At 44.4% G+C, this 20,601-nt stretch overlaps 1 protein-coding gene across 1 annotated transcript; it reads left to right on the top strand.

The window, feature by feature from the left end:
* Positions 1-5,830: 5,830 nt before the first annotated feature.
* Positions 5,831-19,989, top strand: IL17B (interleukin 17B). Its single transcript, XM_020969167.1, has 3 exons — positions 5,831-5,905; positions 16,300-16,628; positions 19,479-19,989. The coding sequence occupies exons 1-3, from the start codon at positions 5,885-5,887 to the stop codon at positions 19,723-19,725; spliced, it is 597 nt and encodes a 198-aa protein (XP_020824826.1). The 5' UTR covers positions 5,831-5,884; the 3' UTR covers positions 19,726-19,989.
* Positions 19,990-20,601: the final 612 nt, after the last annotated feature.

Consider the following 20,601-nt stretch of genomic DNA (forward strand, 5'->3'; position numbering starts at 1 on the left):
GGCTTCCCTGGACCACATCCATCAAATTAGATTAGGTTAAACAATATCTAAGGTCCTTTCAGTTCCAGGTCTACGACCTTATGATTTTGAGTGTTGGGTTGGGGGGTGAAGGTGGAGAACTGTGTGAGCAAAGTCCAGCAGCAGAAAATGAGCTCCCGAGCCGGGAATCTGACTTTATAGCATCGCCACCTGGCGGCCAAACAAGGCCTCCCACCACCATCATCAACCTTATGTCCCTGATTTTTCAACTGGTTGCTGATCTTCTCATTCATTCAACAATGACCGATGCCTTCTGTGTTTGCTTAAGGCCCCTGTGGAGGAGATAAAGCTGAATAATGCCTAGGTCCTGTTTCGGGGTAATCCATCCTTTAGTTTGGTGATGTTGTTCGGTTGTGTCCAGCTCTTTGGGACCCCATTTGGGGTTTTCTTGGTAGAGTTACTGGAGTGGTTTGCCATTTCCTTCTCCAGCTCATTTTAAAGATGAGGAAAGTGAGGCAAGCAGGGTTTGCCCAGGGTCACAAAGCTAGTAAGATTTGAACTCAGGAAGGTGAGTGTTCCTGATTCCAAACCTAGTGCTCTATCCACTTCACTACCTAGATGCCCCTGTCCTCTAATAGAAGGGATCAGAAATAAACCCAGACTCAGACTGAGAAGACACAGATCCACAGTAGTGGAAAAAACACCAAACAGGGTCAGAAGACCAGAACTGGAGGCCAGGCTCTGTGATGAACTGGCTTTGTAATCCAGGGCTCTTCTCTAGAGCTGTTTCACTTTTTCTAAAACATGAGTGGAGGGTTTTGGCAAGTTAAAGAGGAGCTAAATGACCTGTAGGCCTCCTCCAGCTGGAACAGGATCAGGGTAACAGGAAAGGTGGCAACAAAGTGCCATTGGGCTCAAAGATTGGAGACATCACTTCCATTATGAAAGATTTCTGGATGGGTAAGCTTGAAGGTTGGATGACATTTCAGAGGATGCTGGCTCTAGGGCTGGACAGAACCCAGAGGTTATCTAGTCCTAACCACTCATTTTTCAGATGAGAAAACTAAGGCCCAAGGAGGTAACGCAGGCAATAATAATAATCAGAAGCAAAATTTGATGAATCTTCTGATTCCAGAGCCAGTGCCTTTTCTCCTTTACCAAACATAACATACCAAACAGGCCAAAAAGCACTTGGCATCTCTCTGACACTTGCTACTGCTATAATCTTGGGCTGGTCATTTAAGTACTCTGAGTTTCAGTTTCCTCATCTGTAGAGTGAGAGGAATGGAGAAAATGATCTCTTGAGTCCTTTCCAGTTCTCTACCTGTGGTCCTGTGTTTGATGGTTAGTAAGCAAAGTGGGCTTTCTAGAAGTGAGGGTTTGTGTTGGAAAATAGAAGGAAAAAAAATGTTAGAAATGGAGATGAGGACTAGAGGTGTGGAGGACCTTGAGTACTAAGCTGAGGAGGCAGGATGTTATCTCAGAGGCAACGGGGAACCATTCAATGTTTCTGAGAAGGGGAGTAGTATGATCTGAGAAGCAATTCGGGTACGATTATCCAGACAGAATGTGGATTGATCCAGGGAAGAGAGACTAAAGGCAGGTAGGGTATTACAATAGTTTGAATAAGAGGCAATGGGAATCTGTACCAGAGTGATTGTAAGGGAAGTGTAAGGGATAAGAAAAATGTGAGACAGCTTGTTTGGAGGTACACCTAAGTGGATTTGGCAACCGATTGGCTATGTGACATATTTTAGGAAAGATATTGCTTAATTTGAGAGCTTCCAGAGAAGAGTGAGTAGAATGGGGAAGGGCCTCAAGATTAACCCATATAAGGATCAGTTGAAGAAATGGTGACATTTCACCTGGAGAAGAGAAGGCATAGTGGGGAAAAAGAGGGGGAACATAGGCTGTGTTTTTAAATACTTGAAAATTTCTCACATGAAAAAGACTTTAGACATGTTCTTATTCAGTTCAGTCATTTTTCAGTCATGTCCAACTCTTCAAGATCCCATTTGGGGTTTTCTTGGAAAAAATACTGAAATGGTTTACCGTCCCCTTCTCTAGCTCATTTTATAGATGAAGAAACTGAGGTAAACAGGGTTAAGTGACTTGCCCAGCATCACACTGCTAGTAAGTGGCCGAAGCCAGATTTGGGCTCAGGAAGAGGAGTCTTTTTGACTCCAGGCCTAGCATTCTGCCCAGACTTGCTCTACTAATCCCCAAAGAGAAGGAGTACAAACAATGATGAAAGTGTTAGAGACAGATTTCAACTTGATTTGAGGAAAAATATCCTAACATGTAAGAATGCGCTGCTTTAGCCAATGGTGAATTTCCTATCACTAGAAGTCTGCAGAGGGAGATGTAGAGGAGATTTTCCAGTATGTATGAGAATAGGTGTCCCCCTGAGGTTTCCCTCCGACTACGAGATCCTCCAATTCCATTGTGCAGCAACAGAGGGTTGGAGCAAAGGATGTTTGCAAAGGAAAGCAAGAAACACCTAAAGCAAACCTTGTCCATGTCAGACTTTCTGCAAGGAAAGTGTCTTGGTGGTATGGGAGAATAAGTGCTGCCCTAGAAAAAGCCTTGGGTGGGTTCCATTTCCCATTTCTGCTATCTTCCATGTTCTAAAGTCTTTTCTAGCTTTGGCATTCTATGTTTTGTCTTTTAAGGTCTCTTCTAGCTCTGAAATTCTATGCTCTGTGTTCTAAATCCCTTCCAGCTTTGACATTCTATGTTCTATGTTCCAAAGTCACTTCCAGCTCTGACATTCTATGTTCTAAAGCACCTTTTTGTTCTGAAACCCTGTGTTCTATGGTCTAAGGTCTGGGGAACACAGGGGATCTATCTGGTAGATAGATCTGATATTCCACTTTCTAAGGCTACTTCCTACTCTGACAATCTGTTCTACGTCATCTTCCAGCTGACTGAAGACTATACTGGATGTATGCTCTATGTTCCAAGGCTCCTTTTAACTTTGACATGCCCTGTCCTATGTTCTAAGATAAATTGCAGAGCTGAAATCCATAGTCTAAGACCTCTTCCAGCTCTGGCAGTCTATATTCTAACTTCCAAGGCTACGTCTAGCTCTGATGTCCTAGGTTCCATGTTCTGAGTCTCCTTCCCATTCTGACATCCCCTAGTTTGTGTTCTACTTTATGAGCTTCATGAGGTCTTTGCTTGGTTGTTGAGCTTTGCTCTCGAAGAGGACCAAAATGGCATCACCAGGTCGAAGTCAAGGTACACTGTGTCCCATTGTGGCTGATCTGACCAGTACAAGCCCAGAAGGTTCTACCACAATTCAGGCACAAACAGTCCACATGAACATTTGGGATGGAGATGTCTCTAAATCTGTACATCTCATGTTTCTTTTGAGTTATTGCAATTCTACTTTGCTCATGGAGCACAGTGCTTTCTTTGATTCTGGCATGCCAGGCTAGGCAGTCCCTGTGCCAGTGTCTCCCATGTCACGCAATTGATTCCAAATTTGGATGTCAAATGAGATCTTGAATAACGAGTAGAATAGAAAGTCACCTGTGTATCGCTGTGAATGAGTTGATCACAGGAATCACATGGGATCAGAGCCCTAGAGGGAAAAGGTCCTCATAGTGACAGGAGAGACCAGTAGACCCAGTAGTAAAGAATAGAGAGAGGGATGAAGAGGCAGGAGGCTGAGGACAAAGTCCCACAGTTCTCCAGGCCTGCCAGCCCCCACCCAGGGTTATTTATAGGAAAGGGAAGAAGGCAGGAAAGTGAAGCTCCCTCGTAGGACGAGAACCACTTTGGAATGTCACAAGATGGATGGGTCCAGGGGAGGTTTGCGCTACATGACTGAAGAGCTGGCAAGGGCAGAAGGATATGGGGAAATACCACCATATTTGGTCAAATACCAAGCAGGGCTCAGCTCTATCACTGGAAACTTTGTAAGGAAGATGACTCTGAAAACATGTCTCAAGGCACAAGCTCCTTGCCCCTCCCCTTGCTCTCCCACGGATTGTCACCCATTTGGGGGAGGGTGCGATGAGCTGCCTCCCCAGACCTATTTCCGGCCTTCCTTCTGCCAGACCCCCCAGGCCTTGCTCACAGAAGAGCCTTGTTGGGAGGCTGGGACAGTGGGAAGAGACCTGGCCTAGCAGGCAGAAGATCTGGGTTTAAAGCTTTCATCCATCAGTGGCTAGCCATGGGATCCAGAATGAGTCATTTTGCTTTTTCCGACCTTCAGTTTCCCCATCTGTAAATTGGAGACAATAATATTTGCATCATCTTCTTCATAAGAGTACAGTAAGGAGAGTGTTTCATATACTCTTACCTAAGTAAGAGGCAGCTAAGTCCATGCAGTGGAGAGAGTGCTGGATTTGGTGACCGAAAACTTGAATTCAAATCTAGCCTACAACACATCCTAGTGCATATGACCCTAGTCAAGTCACTCTATCTGCCCCAGTTTCCTCAATTGTAAATTGGGATAATAATGGTACCTACCTAAATCTGTGGCCTATGTAGTCTAATTGGTACCTGAGCAAGCATCCTCTCCGTAATATCCCTGATGCGTGGTCATCCACCCTTTGCTTGAAGATTCCGGGTGAGGGGAGAACTGCCCGTTCCACTTCTGGATGATTCTAATTACTAAGGACTTTTTTTCTTACCTCAAGCTTAAATCTGCTTCTCCACAACTTTTCCTCATTGTTACTAATTCTTTCTTCCAGGGCCTAGCAGAACAAGTTCAATCCCTCTGCCATATGAATGTGTTAAGGGAGCTACCATCATCTCTCCACTACCACCCCACCCTGCCCTAGACTTTGCGGCCTGGAAGAGTTCCTTCAGCCAGTCATCATAGGGACGGTCTCAATTGCCCCTCACAAGCCCGGTGGCCCTCCTCTAGGCGTGCTTCCATCTCACAGGTTAGGAACTTTCTTCCAAACAAAGTTTAGAACAACTGCAGGCCTTGAAGTTTTTGGAATACTCATGCCACTTCCACATCTCTCCAATTTTAAGAAATACCTAATATTTCCTCTGAATAAAAGGATACATTCTCTATCCCATCTAGAATGCCAAGCTAAGATGGGCCTTAGAACACAGAACATAGAATGTCAGAGTTAAAATTGACTTGAGAACACAGAACATAGAATGTCAGAGCTGAAATAGATATTAGAATATTGAATGTAGAATGTCAGGGGTGAATGCATCTTTGAACATAGAAGATCAGAGGTGAAGGCATCTTAGATCATAGAGCATTGAATGTTAGAGCTGCAGGAGATGTCAGGAACTGTCTCTTCCGGACCCTTCATTTTACATTCAGATAAATTAAGGCCAAGAAATGGGAAGTGACTTGCTCAAGGTCACAGAATAGGTTAGTGGCAGAGCAGGAATTAGAGCACAAACCTCCTGATTCTTGTTGAAAACATGGCTTCTTTGCAGAGCTCAGAAGCTGTTTCCCTGTAAGATTAGGCTGGGCTCCAGCTGCAGCCAAAGAAACTGCTGAGGACGTTTGCTCTTCTGACCGCACCTCCCCAACCTTCACCCTCCCCCCAAAGTCCATCCAGGGAACCTGATTGTCTCAGCCTGTGCTGTGGGTGCTGGTGGTCAGGTGGCCACAAGCCAAGAGCAGAGATGCTGTCCAGCCAGGCTCCACCAGACACACAGGACATTGTCCTTTTGTCAACAGCCCCGGCAGCACCTTGGGCAGGTTCCGAGGCTGCCCACGGCCCCCCTCATGCCAACATGAATCTAGGCCAGACATGGCCAGGGGCTGAGGCTCTGAACCATCCCACCCCCCCTAGTCCCCACAAACACACCCCTTTTTATCTATAATTGCCTTGTTCCATCCTCTCTCTGCCAGTCCAAGGGAGGTATCCCTGCTGCTGCTGCTGCTGCTGCTGCTGCTGCTGTCGTCGACTGGTTCCCTACAATGCCTTCAGCTCACACTCTGGTACGTGGCTGTCTCTCACCCCTATCCTTCTGCTTCTCTCTCCTTCCCCCCATTTAGGGATCTTGGGGCCCAGTATTTCTTTCTTATTGGTGCATGGCTGGGGCTGTTTGGCCTGGAAGTAAAACAGTCCATCAGAGAAACATTCTTTCACTAGTCCCCCTCTTCTCCCTTCATGCCTGGGAGGTCCCTCAGGCCAAGGAAGGAACAGAGCCTAGTTTTATAACATTTGCCAGTGGCTGACTGTTAAGAGGACTGGATCACAGTCTTCAGGCTGCAGATTCAAAGCAATGGAAATGGAAAAAACAGGGGTGCAAATTCTTACTGTTGCTTATCACACTGGCTGTGAGGTCTTAGGGGAGTCACTTTCCCTTTCTGGGCCTCAGTTTCCTCCTCTGTAAAATGAAGAGGTTAGCCTTGATGATTTCTAAGGTGCCTTCAGTCTCTTAATCTGATAATAACACAGTTGTACTATATGATACACTGACATTTACAAAGCTCTTTCTTCAGAAGTATTTACTATCCCTTTTTTACAGATAGAGGGAATAAGGTTCAGGAAAGGTGAATGATTTGCCCAGGGTCACACAGCTATCAGGTTATCTGTGGCAGGATTAGACCTAGATCTCTCATGATTGCAAGCACATAGGACTTTTAACTCTCCTACACTGTCTCTCTGTGATGGAGTGGAGTTGGACTGAGCTGAAATGAGGCCATATCTAAGAGATACAATGTCTGCATGACACCTAGCAAAATCTTTCTAATCACCTAGTCCTTCCAAAATAGCAACATATGAACCAAATACCTGAAAGCTTGACCGATTGCTTCCTACTTCATTTTGGATGGTTAGTATTACACTGGCAAAGAAGGGGAGACAGCGTTGTGTGAAGAAAAGAGCATGGGATGGTCAAGAGACCTGGGTGCTGCTCTAGATTCTACCAGTGACACAGTACGACCTGGAACAAGCCACTGTTCCATTCTACTCATTTTTTTTAATGGGTCCTGTGATTTCTTCAAGGGCAGCAGGGTGGTGCAGTGAACAGAGTACCAGGCCTGAAGTCAAGAAGACTCATCTTCCTGAGTTTAAATCTAGCCTCAGACACTTACTGTGTGACCCTGGACAAGTCCCTGAACCCTGTATCCTCAGTTTTCTCATCTATAAAATGAGTTGAAGAAGGAAAGGGCAAGCCACTTCAGTATTTTTGCCAAGAAAACCCCAGATTGGGTCATGAAGAGTCAGACGTGACTGAAACAACTAAACGACAACAGATTACGCATGGCCATATAGGAAGCCTCTCAAATAGACCAAGCAAGAGATCGTGTCTGGGCCTGTGATCTCCAGCCCACTCTCCTTCCAGATATGTGAGTAGCACATCAGTCAATGAATCAATAAGACTTTATTAAACACTTACTTTGTACCAGGCAGTGCACAAGGCACCAAGAATACAAAAGCAAAAATGAAACAGTTCCTGTCTTCAAGGAGCTTATATTCTATGGGGTGAAATAACAGGCACGCATATAAGCAAACACAAAACATGTAGAAGTGAATAGAAGGGCACCCAACCAGGTGTACGCTCTGTCCTATTGGCACCCATTCTCCCTGTGCCACATCTGGAAGCCTACTCATCAGGATGTGCTTCCCGATTTGCCCAGATGACTTTGCATGGTAGAAAGTTGCATTTTTTTTCCAGGATCTCCCAAAGTTCTTCCATTTCCCTCACATGGAAGCGAGGATGTGGGGAATACCCCACTAATAGAAGAGAATTACCAAGTGTGGAGTAGCCATTTACTCCTTCCCTACAGGTGCCGTCTTGACCCACCACCAAGAGAAACTTCCATCCCTCCCTAGGGAGTTAGGCCAACATCGTCCACACCTTTAATAGGATTAGTTGCAAGGTTATCCTTGCTACATCCTGTCTGCAAATCTAAAAAGTTTAGGGGATTCTGGCACAACCCTCATCTCTGATACTCTCCAGATAATGAAACAGCCAGTTCTCATGGTCTCTAAGACTGGTCGCTGAAGCTGTTCATGTGCTGTGCCAAGGCATGCTTCTATACCTTAAATCCACATAACCACCTATGGACTATATTCTTCTTCTCTTTGGGAATGCAGAAATGAACATCTGGCACTACCTAATAACCATAACTCTACTGGTTTACTTTCTGTTGCACCTTCTTGGAAATAAGACAGTGTGCTTAGTCCAAATCCACATCCCTCTGGTGTTACCTCATCTGCCACTCAGCTGCCTGCTATCCCATGAGCCACCCAGGACAAGCATCGCTTCTCCTTCAGTAATTCTCCTTTGTGGTCATGGCAGAATGGTCCCTATGTACTGCAATGACAGCTCTTCACAGTCTTATTTCACATTATCTCTTCACTTTGGGTGTATTGTTTACTCTGACTCTCCACCTTCTGCTATCTCCAGCCTACCACCACTTCAGGGCCATTGCTTCTACAACATTGGGTTTTGTTTTGGGAGTTGGCTTTGTGTGTTTGTTGTGGTAAGTTATGTGATCATAGGATCACAGAGCTAGGAAGTGTCTGAGGGCAGATCTGAACTCAGGTCCTCCTGACTCCAAGACTGATACCACCTAGCTGCCCCTTATAATGTTGGTTTAAAACATACCTATTCAGGTTTGTAGAGGTGTGTAGGTGGGACAATGGATAGAGCACTGGGCCTAGAGTCAAGAAGACTCTTCCTGAGTTCAAATCTGGCCTCAGACACTTACTAGCTGTGTGACCCTGGGCAAGTCACTTAAAGCTGTTTGCCTCAGTTCCCTCATCTGGAACATGAGCTGGAGAAGGAAATGGCCAACCGCTCCAGCATCTCTGCCCAGAAAACCCCAAATGGAGTCAAAAAGAGTCAGACATGATTGAAATGACTCAATGACAGCGGCAACTCAGGTTTTGTCCCAAAAACAACTTGTCGGGGGCTCACCGAAGAGCTTCTCCACCGAGAGTGTTTGAATTCCAGATTCCTATGTCGGGAAAGAGGCCCAGACCTCACACTGCGCTCTAACGTCTAGGGAGCACTTCACACGTGCTCCTTCTTCTCGCTATCCCTTTGAAATAGGAGCTCCAGGCCTTGTTATCACCACTTTACAGCAGAAGAAACTGAGGCCCAAAGAGGCCCTGTGAGAAACTTTGTGGTTCTGAAAGTGTCGAAGATGGGATTCAAGTCCGGATTCAAATCCAAGTCCTGCTGGCATTCCTCTGCACCACACTCTCTATGTGCAGACTGTTGACGCCTCCCTCCCCAGTTAAATAGGCCGCGGGAGATGGGAGATTCACCACCAAAGATGACAAGCAACATGCCGCTTCCCATCGGAAGGGACACCTTTTTCCCATCAGCGGAGTATCCTACATGCCACCGAGGTCAATTTTAATCTAAACAATGAGCAGAAACATAGTACAGGGGAAAAAAGGTTGGATTTGGAGTCAGAGGACCTGGACTCTAAACATAGTTTTCCAATTACCACCTATGTGACACAGGGTGAATCACCTCTCTGGGCCTCAGTTTCTTCATTTATTAAATGAGGGGGTGGGGTAAGATATTCTCCCTGATCTATATCTATGAGCCTCTTAATGACATCCAATTATAATTATATGAAATTTCAATTTCTAGAAATAATTTAAAATTTCATTCAACTAAATCCACGTTTAACAAAATTGTAACTGTAAAGAATTCCAATTAATAAGACCAAATAAGCAAAATATAGAAAAAGTTTATTCACAGTTCATATACTGATCCACAAATTTATGTAGCACCACCACAATTAATGAAGGGCTGAAATTTATTGCTCTATGTGGGTCAAGTATGAGAAAGTGGTTATCTAAAAATCAACTTGCAAATTACCAAAATCCAAGGACCTTTGAATTTATTAATCATATGAATCATCACTTCCCTCCCCATGACCACCCTTTTTTTTGTTCCAGCCCTGATGGAATTTCATAGCTTTTTTTGTTTGTTTGTTTGTTTTTATCCTACCTTCATCTACTTCTGCCCATGCAGACTCAGTTAGACCAACAAGGTCCTTTGTACATTGCAACTTGTAAAAAAGAAAAAGAAAAAAGTAGTTTTCCCAAAATAAAGTATTCTCTAGCATACCAGTGTACATACATTTAAATCATATTCACATAAGCATGTATTTGAACACCCACAGATACATTTAATACTGAACCAGCTTTCAAAGCTATCATTTCTTGAAGAAGGTGAAACCTTCGCAGACTTTTTCCAGGCTAGAGCACAGATTGTCAGGAAGACTTGGGTTTAAATCCAGCTTTAGGCACTTAACAGCTTTGTGAGCCTAGCCTTATAATGCAAGCATTTATTAAATGCTAACTCTGGGCCTCAGTTTCCGTATCAGTACAAAAAAGGGAGAGAAGGCGTCAGCCTCGATGGCCTCTTCATTTTCTTCCAGCTCTAAACATAGAGCCTGATGATTACATGAAATAGAACTTGATGTAGTTGGGGGAAGACTTCCTCCTTTTTTCAGGGCTGCACACCACTTTGGAAAAAGTCTCCTTTCTTCCACTCTTTGCCACCCTATTTGACTCTTGCCTACCTGCTATTCTCCTCCATCCCCTATGGGCTTCCACCAATGATACAGACTCTTCTCTGTGTCTTGTGGATCAGACACGTGTGCACACACACACACACACACACACACACACACACACACACACACACCATTTGTAATGGGCAGCATGCCAAACAAAATTCATGGCAAAGCAGCATTGGCTGTCCCAAGTTCCTGCTCTCCTCTCTGTGCCCTTTCAGCCCCAGCAGGATTCTAAGGGTTTTCCCCGCCTTAACTTAACTCAGCTGGACCATGTCAAAACTTTAAGCTATCTGCTAGCCTCAGTCCTTTGCTCTGGGCCCTCAGGCCTGGAGCTTTTGTTTTCCTGAGATAGACTTATCAGCTACTTTCTCTCTTGTTTCCTTTCCTGGAATGATCTTAGAACATTCTCCAAGAGCTCTCTTAGAGGAGAGAATTTATCATCATGTCTTCAGGGATCCAAGTGAAACAGTCTCCCAAGGAACTCCTTCAGTTTACCTTTCCCAGGCGTCCCAGATGTCCCAGACGTTCTTTCTTCCCTTCAGGGAAGTCAGCAACACAATTCATTTATTTGTAATGCTGTCCCATCATAAACATGAGCTCCTTTGTCCTATTTCTCCTAGGCATCCTATAATTCTTTGTGTAATGTTTAACATTCCCACAGTTGTAGATAATATGGCATTGAATAAAAGCCTGGTATCTTCAGTCTCTGCCCCCAGCTCCGGCTTTAACTTCCACAATTGTTCCTTTGTTAACTCTTGTGTTTCACCAGTTTACTTTCAGGCTTCCTTATCTTGCTTAGGGGGGGTAACCCACCGAGCTCTTGATCCCATTTCTTTTTATATACATCTGTTCCTCATTTTCAGTAATCTGGGGCATCTAAACCTGCCAGAGTAGCACCCTCCTCCTATCTTTGCAGATTCCTTTCCTCTTATTTCTCAAGTTATAGAGACTATGATGAAGGGCTGCAACTAGGATAAAGAAACCAGGACTTTGTCCCAGGAAACAGACATTCAGTAGTATAGAAATAACTAACTCTTGGGGGCAGCTAGGTGGCAAAGTGGTTAAAGTGCTGGCCCTGAAGCCAGGAGGACCTGAGTTCAAATCTGGCCTCAGACCAAACACTTGACATTTACTAGCCGTGTGACCCTGGGCAAGTCACTTAAACCCAATTGCCTTAAAAAAAAAAGAAATAACTAATTCTTACATCTAGTTAGCAAAAATAACTGGTTAAATTAGGAAGCATAGTCCTTCTTTCCAGAGACCAAATTCCAATTAGGTAAGCTCCTCCCCATAGCAGGAAGTATTTTAGTGTTTTTTTCCTCACGTAGGCGAAACTGAATATATCTTTAAAAAACTGATTCAAGGGCTTGTTTTGTGTTATTTCTCCCAGGCACTGATTTCCAATTGCAGCTCTGCTATAATGTTTATCAACTAAGCTTTCTAATTCCTCCTTAGAAAGAACGATTTTCTTTCCCCAGGGACAAGTATCTGCCCTACCTGTTAACTGTTCTCAAGTGGCTTGTAAATCTCCCTTTTCCCTCTCTGTAATTTGGATTCTTAGTATGTAAGTAGTATTGCCCTCGCTTCTAGAGCATCTTGAACCCGCCCCATAATCAGCTCCCAGAAGACCAGCAATCCGTCAAGTTCCACGTTGCAGACTGCGCCAACTGCAGCCACAGCTCGCAGACCCTGCCCCTGAGCCCCATCGTAGCTAAGGAGAGTTACAGGAGAAATGTAAAGCGAACCTGGATTCGTCTACTGTCCTTGAACTTGTACCGCTCTGCCTAAGGGCTATGAGAAGTGAAAGTGCCGCCGGAGCCCAGCTCTCTCCCAAAACAGGCTGCCAAGTTCAGTGAACCCACTCTCCTCCCGCACGCGACGCTTGGCTCCTCCCACACCTATTCCCAAATGTCATTCCAGCATTCGTCCTCGGTCTCTCGCCCCCACTGCTTGCACAGCTCTACGCGTGCTCTGTCCGCTATTCAGTACGGGAGCGCCTCTGTTGTCCAGGTGACAGTTTTACTGCCCATGCGTGGTGATGAATCCATTCATCTTCTGGTCATCTTGACCTGCTCGTTCATTCTCGTGATCTGCTAAGTCTCCCTGTTGTACTGGCCCCCTTTGTCCCGTGTTCCCCGCAGTGCTTGAGCTAACAGGTTTACAACAGTGGATTCTCAAAGCCTCCCACCCTCGGAGCTGAGCCTAGTGGTCTAGACACTTGTCGGCCTCCAGCCAGCAGCCATTTTTAATCCCCTTTGCCACAGTAACAGTGCTGACAACTTGGTGCGCAACATGAAAACATACCTATTTCTTTATTCCCTGAAAGCCCCTTTCATATAGTAGATAGGAAGGAGTCTATGTGGTCTTGCAGAGTTATGCAGTCTTAGTGCCAGAAGGCCATTAGAGACTATCTTCTTCAATGTCCTCATTTGACAGATAGGAAACTGAGGCTCAGTGTGGTTAAGTCACACACCAAAAGGCATAAGGGTTGTAAGAGTCAAAGTCATAAGGGTCACAAGTTGTAAGGGTCAAAGCCAAGCTGTGGGGATGTTTTCTGTTTTGGTTTTGTTTTGTTTGTACTCTGAATCCAGGGTTCTTTTGCTACACCGCTCTGCCTCCCAAATATATAAAATCTTCCAGTCAATGAACGAGAAATGATTGAATATGCACTCTGTGCCAGGCATTGTGCTGAACACTCCACGTGAAGAAAGTCCGGTTCCTGCCTCCGAGGAGCTCACATTCTAATGAATGTCAAAGTACTGTAGAAATTGCTAGGATGTATGTATGTATGTATGTATATGTACATGAAAATCCCTCCCTAAGCAATGCTCATAATTGTAACTGTAATAATCATATACAGATATAAAATCATATTCCTTTCCTAAGCAATGCTCATGATTGTAACTGTAATAATCATATATGTAATAATATTCTTCCCTTAGCAATGCTCATAGCTACTACTATAATAATCATATGTAGATATAGAGTAATAATCATATATAGATATAATTAATATTCTATTAATATTATAACTGTAATAGTATTACAGTTACAGCTATGAGCTTCACTTAGGGAAAGAATTAGGTATAGACTGGAAATTAAACATCAAAACTTTGATTTCAATTCCATTTACTAAACAAAGGACACAAAAAAATGAAGAATGACGTAGTCCTGCTCCACACACTTACTTTCAATGTGATCCTAGACAAGTCACTTCACCTCTGTTTATCTCAGTTTCCCCATCTGTGAAATGGGGATAATAATAGCACCTACTTCCTAGAGTTGTGAGGATCAAATGAGATAATGTTTGCCAAGTGCTTTGCAAACCTTGAAGTGCTATAAAATGTTAGCTAGTTTTATTTTTATTATCTCTGCCTTCAGGAACATTAATTAATTGGTTATTTGATGAAAAGCATTTACTAAGGGTTTACTACATGTCAGGCACTGGGCTAAGCCCTGGGGGCATAGTAGAAGAGCCAGTCTTTGTCCTCAGGGAGTTCACATTCTCATAGGGAGGGTGGTAACCAAAGAAGGAAAGGTGAAGTTACAGGGATGATGAGTAGAGCCACAGAGCAATCTGATGATGGGCCACTTCCAGAAACGATCAGTATTGATTTGATTACTGTTCCCAGAGCAAGTGAGAGGGGAGGGGGGGTTGTACAGTGACAAGGAATAGCAAGGAGGTGAGTGTCAACGGATTATAAAATAAGTGGAGGAAAGTAATATGTAAGAAGACTGGAGAGGTAGGAAGGGGCTGTGTTACAAAGGGCTTTAAAGGTCAAACAGAGGATTTTATATTTGATCCTAGAGGTAGTAAGGAGCCACTGGAGTTTATGGAATGGTTGGGTTGCCATGATCAAACTTATACTTTAGGAAGATCAATTTGACAACTGACTGGAGGGTAAATTAGAATGAGAAGAGATGATTGCAGTGGTCCAGGTGGCGGTTGATAAGGGTCTGCACCAGGATGGTGGCAGTGTCAGAAGAGAAAAGGCGGTATATACTAAAAAGCTGACATGACTGCTGGTTGAATATGGAGTGATCTCTCCCACTGGAGGGCTTCAAAAACTGCACGACCACTCGTCAGGTGTGCTGTAGAGGGAATTCCCTGTTAAGGTATTCTTCAAGCTATATCATTCTTGAGGTCTTGTCCAAATCTGAGAAACTGTGATTCTGCAACACAAGTTAAAATGTGATGGGGGCAGGTGACAGGAGGGGTTATGGATAAGATAGAGTTCTGAACAAAATATTTGAGGAAGATTAGGAAGGTAGAGATTGCTTTCATCTGGAAGGAATTAGGAAAGGCTTCATGGAGGAATTGGCATTTAAACTGAGCCTTCAAGGAAGGGAAGGATTCCAATAGGTAGAAATAAGGAGGAAATACATTTCAGGCATGAGAGAGAGCCAGCAAATGTACAGAGGCAAGAGATAGCAGTAGATTAGAGATTAACTGGTAATGCAATTTGCTTGGAATTTAGAGTGTGTCTAGGGGCATAATATAAAATAAGGCTGGCAAGGTTATTTGGACCCAGATTTTAGAGGGCCCTAAATGGCAAGTTAGGGAGTAAGCCATTTTATCTTATAGGCAATAAGGGACAATGGAAGGTTTCTGAGCTGGGGAAAGATAAATGTAGCAGCTGTGTGAAGGCTGGACTAGAAAGAGAACACAGTAGTGGCAGGGAGGCTAATGAGAAAACTTCCATAATAGTCCAGGTGGGAGATAATGAGGTATGGAATTGAGTGATATGATTGGAGAGGATAAATGCAAGAGATATTTTGGAGATGGAATCAATAGGGTTAGGAAACTCATTGGATGCATTGATGAGGAAGAGGGAAGTCAGTCATTACATCAAAGTTTTGAGTCTAGATAACTGGGAAGATAGGGCAGGTAGGTGGTGAAGGGATAGAGTGCTGGCCCTGGAGTCAGGAAGAACCATCTTCCTGAGTTCCAATCTGGCTCAGACACTTACTAGCTGTGCCACCCTGGGCAAGTCACTTAATTTTGTTCACCTCAGTTTCCTGATCTGTAAAATGAGCAGGAGAAGGAAATAGCAAACCTCTCTAGTATCTCTGCAAGAAGACCCCAAATCGAGTCACAAAGATTTGGACTAAACAACAACAACGATGACAATGAATAGGAAGATGACAAGTCTCTAACAGAAGCGTGGAATTAAGTAAGATCGTGACTTTGCCACTCACTGACTATAAGGCACTACTTCCTCTCTCTTGGCCTCAGTTTCCTCATTTGTAAAATGAAGAGAACAGACTAGATCATTTTAACAGTTCCTTCCAACTAGAAACTCGAAAATCTCATGATTCTAGAGCAATTCTTCTTAATATGTTGATAATTATTTTGATATAACTGTTTTCCTTTGCAATCCTATGTATTTTATGATAGGGGTGAGTGAGTAGGGGTAAATGTGAATGGATAGGTATGTATAAAGTCATACGGAATTGAAGAAAGGTATAAGTGAGGTAGGGTGGTTGACTGTTGATGGAAGATAAGTGTGAGTGGTTTTAGCGGAAGGAGAGAATGTGTACAATTATGTGTAGAAACGTGTGAGTGGGAATGGGGATGGGTGGGTAGGTGTGAATGAGTGGTACTAGATATGTTTGTGAGTGGGTAGGGAAGGACAAGGGGAAGCCTGAACATCGAAGCAGTCAGTTAAGGGAGAAGGTTCTAGACAATATGGAACCCTTTTCTCCTCGGGCTATCTTGCATGGCCAGTGCTGTGGGGCCTCTCCTTGACCTCGCAAAGGTTCAGGATTATGGCCCTGGGCTTGGCTCTCTGCTAACTCAAACTAGATTGTAATACTCTGATGGGCTCTTTCTTTAGCTTGGACTCCTTGCTGTCTCCATCTTTCTCTCCCTGACACTGGGTGTCCCAGGCCAGCCAAAGACCAAACTCCAACATCCTAAAGCAAAGAGGAAAGGGATGGCGAGGCCAAAAGTTCTTCCCTCAGTGGCTCAGGGACCCTTAGACTTGGTCCAAAGGGTGAAGCTGCCAGGGGAGAAGGTATTTGCCTTAATGGAAGAATATGAGAGGAGCATTCAGGAGATGGTGACCCAGCTGAGGAACAGCTCAGAACCATCCAAAGGCAAATGTGAGGTCAACCTGCAGCTGTGGATGTCCAACAAGAGGAGCCTGTCCCCGTGGGCATACAGGTGAGTCCGGGATCTGGTCCCCAGAATAAGGGAGGAGTGATAATAGAACCACAGAATGGTAGAGCCAGTAGATACCTTTCTAAACCCTTCGTTTTACAGATCAGGAAACTGAGGCCCAGGGAGGGAGTGGTTTTGTCACCATGAAGCCTGATATCTTGGGTCCACATCCAGCCCTCTCTCTGCTCTACTGTGCTCCTATAGCATTCCACTGCAGGAACTCACGTTCCTGTAATATATTAAGATTACAAAGCACTTTCCTCACAACAAACCTATGAGATAGGTTGGGCAAATCTGATTATGGAATAAGAAAATAGAGCATCGCAGGCGTAAAGCCAGTTGCTCAAGGACACAAAGGTGGTGGTGGGGTGGAAGTCCACAGCCATGGAAGAGTGCTAAAACCATAGGGCGCAGGGCAGGAAGACGCCGAAGTCCATCCTCCTCATTTCTGTTGCTGTTGCTCAGCCCTCTCCAATTATGTCCAGCTCTTCACGACCCCTTTTTTGGGTTTTCTTGGTAAAGATACTGGGATGGTTTTGCCGTTTCCTTCTCCAGCTCATTTTATACGTGAGGAGACTAAGGCAAACAGGGTTAAGTGACTTGCCCAGGGTCAACCACAGCTGGTAAGACTCCAGGTTTGGCTCTCTATCCACTGGGCCAACTAACAGCCCCCTCCTCATTTCACTGATGTGGAAAATGAGGCCCAGATGAACTTGCTCAAAGTCAGTCAGGTAATAAGTAGCAAAGCCTAGATCTGAATGCAGGTTTCCTGATTTTAAGTCTAGTATTGTTTTCACCATACTGTGTTCCCATGGGGGAGAATATTGGACCATATTACTTCTAGGGTCTATCCCAACTCAAAGGCTGCTCTACCACCATAAAAACGAAATAAAGTTGAAGACACTAACCACGTAGAAAGAGCCAGTGGCAATTGACCTGAGCCTGGATAAACTGTGAATAAAATCAAGTGAAGGTAATAATAGCAAGAGTGTTCATAATGTGGGTGGTGCTGGCTTTGTATCTGGAAGACCTGGGTTCCAGTCCGGGCTCTGTCCCTTACTGACTTTACACTCCCGAACAAGAAGCCCCTTTCACGAGCCTCCTCCTTCCCATCCACAAAATGGAGATAATAATTACCTGCTGTTTGGTTGTAGTGAGGCTTCAGAATCATCACTGACAGATATTGGCTGTGTGACCCTGGAAAAGTCACTTAAGTTCTAAGCCTGAGACTCCAGCTAAACTTGCTGAACAGTTGCTGATGCGCTTTGGCAGAGGAAGTTTCTTCTGCAGGTCCTTAACACCAGTGAAATCACCAGTTCGTGAGAACCAAATGAGACAACGTGTGTAAAACACTTTAAATCCCTACCTACATGCGAGTTGTTACTTATTATTATTGTTGCTGTTAGAACTTTCCGTGAAAAGAGTCAGCAGTGAAACATTTATCTCAAAGCCTAGATGTGCACAGAAATTGCCTGAAGGATTTTTCGCTCAATACTGTCCAGTTGGGTCTCTCCTGACTATACAGCCTTGAAGAATAGCCTTCCAGAGGACGTTTGTAACTCTCTGCTTGTGCCTCCGTAATAGTAATCATAGCTAACATTTCTGCACATGATCTCTTCAAGATAGATGGTCCATGCATTACTGTCCCCATTTCACAGACGATAAAACTGTGGTTCAGGAAAAGGAAGTAGGGGCAGCTACGTGGCGCAGTGGATAGACCACTGGCCCTGGATTCAGGAGGACCTGAGTTCAAATCTGGGCTCAGACACATAGCATTTACTAGCTGTGTGACTCTGGGCAAGTCACTTAACCCCATTGCCTAACCAAATAAATAGAGAAAAGAAAAAGGAACTAACTTACCTAAGTGGCTTATAGAGCTAACAAATATTAGAGCTGAGACTCAAACCCAGTCTCCCAATTTCAAGTCCAAGGTTCTTCCCATGGTTGTCTATTTGGAAGGTAGTAAGGTGTCGTGGGAAGAGCATTAAACTTATAGAATGGAGTCACCACATTCATAATCCCGACACTGGCGACAGCAACATAGGATCGATGCATTTACTACCTGCTTGACGCTACACAAGTCACTTTACAGCTGTCTGTCTCAGTTTCCTTATCTGTAAAATGGGGATGATAACAATAATACTATTTAGTAGAGTTGTTGTGAGGATCAAATGAGTTATTTGCATTAAAGTGCTTTTGCAAACCTTGAAGGACTACATCACTGTTAACTGTTATTACTTGAGGTTGAAAAAATTGGGATGTTTGTGTGGAGACTAGCAGTCTTAGTAGGGGAACATGACCACCATCTTCGAGCATTTGAAGGGTGGTGATGTGGAAGAGATGCAGTGTTTATTCTGCTTGGCCCTAGAGCACAGAACAGGAGCAGTGGGGCAAGTTGCAGAGAGGCAAATTTCAGCTCCATTTAAGGAGAAACTTGGAATTAGAACAGTCTCTAAAGATCATGAGTTTCCCATCATTAAGAGTCTTCGAGTAGAGGCTCGATGAACACTTACCAAGGGGATGTGCAAGGGAGGCCTCCTCAGAGCCAGAACAGGTTGCCTCTGACATCTCCTTCTGTCTCTGAGATTCTGTGATTCTGCAAATACTTTGATACTGCAATGTTAATTGTATTTTTAATATCATTTTTGAATAGAAGATGGTACTTCAGAGAATTATCCTATGTTTAGTCAAAGGCTCTTTATATTACACCAACCTGGGGGTTGGGAAGAAGTGACCGGAGGACAAAGGCCTTGGGTCTTAGTCTTAGCCCTCACCTCCGGGCCAAGGGGACAAGGGAGGACTTGGTGAATCCGCCCCTTCTCTGTGAGCTTCCCTCCCACATCTCTCCTGCAGCCTGAATCATGACCCAGCTCGAATCCCTGTGGACCTCCCTGAGGCCCGCTGCCTTTGTCTAGGCTGTATCAATCCCTTCACGATGCAGGAAGACCGAACCATGGTGAGTGTTCCTATTTACAGCCAGATCCCTGTACGTCGCCATCTCTGCTCCTTGTTTCCCCGGGCTGGCTGGAGGCAGCAGAAGGCCTGTGCCCCAAGGCCTGTCGTGGAGACTATCGCTGTGGGCTGCACCTGTATTTTCTAAGAAGAGCCCAGGGAATGGCACTCTCTCCTATCTGATGACAGGCCTAGGATATCGAACTTTGGCACTGTTGATCCAAAAGTTCAATTCGATTCAACAACTATTTATTAAATGCTTATTGTTTATGAAGCCTTACATTTGGATATGAAGATAGAAGATGGTGTGGTCTCATAGATTTTTGGACATGACCAACGTGGGAATTCGTTTCGCTGGACTGTGCATATTTGTTATGAGGAGCTTTTTAAATTGTTTAATTGTTGGGGGGAGAGGAAGGGAAAGATAATAAATGCATATAAAAAATAACAAGTCTCTTTTTAAAAAGAAAGCCAATGAACTATAATAAAAACTAGACCTAGGAAAAAGTGGGGAGGAGGGAGACAAGAAAAAAGAAAGTAGTACAGTCTCTGACCTCGAGGAGCTTACACTCTATTGGGAAGCTGGGGAGAGGAGAAATGATGTCATAGTAGAATTCAGGGTTAAAGCGCGATATGAGAAAAATAAGAAACACACATGTCACTCTAAGAAAGCATGAGGCCCAAGAGAATGATCTGAGGTGGGCGTGGGAGGCGGTGACGTTCTGGAAGCCTTCGCAGAGTTGAACTGAGCTGAGCTGAGTATGGATAAAATGGTAAATCAAATTGAGTGAAGGTAAAGTATTCCCCCCATCTTGCTCCTTTTCCCCTCCTCCTCCTCATCTCCAGGGCTTTGCCCTGTATTCCCAGCTCAACACTCCACTAGGGTGAGGGCAAGAGAAGTGTATGTGTGGGATGGGGGAAGGGGGAGGACGTTCACTGTGGGGGGGAGGGGGCAGAGAATTAGTTCTAAGCTTCTTGAGGGAAAGGACTATTTTTTCATTTTCTTTTCTTTGTATTCCCAGCC

The sequence above is a fragment of the Phascolarctos cinereus genome, unplaced genomic scaffold (genome assembly GCF_003287225.1).
Source record: "Phascolarctos cinereus isolate Bilbo 61053 unplaced genomic scaffold, phaCin_HiC Scaffold_2;HRSCAF=192, whole genome shotgun sequence".
Taxonomy (NCBI): Eukaryota; Metazoa; Chordata; class Mammalia; order Diprotodontia; family Phascolarctidae; genus Phascolarctos; species Phascolarctos cinereus.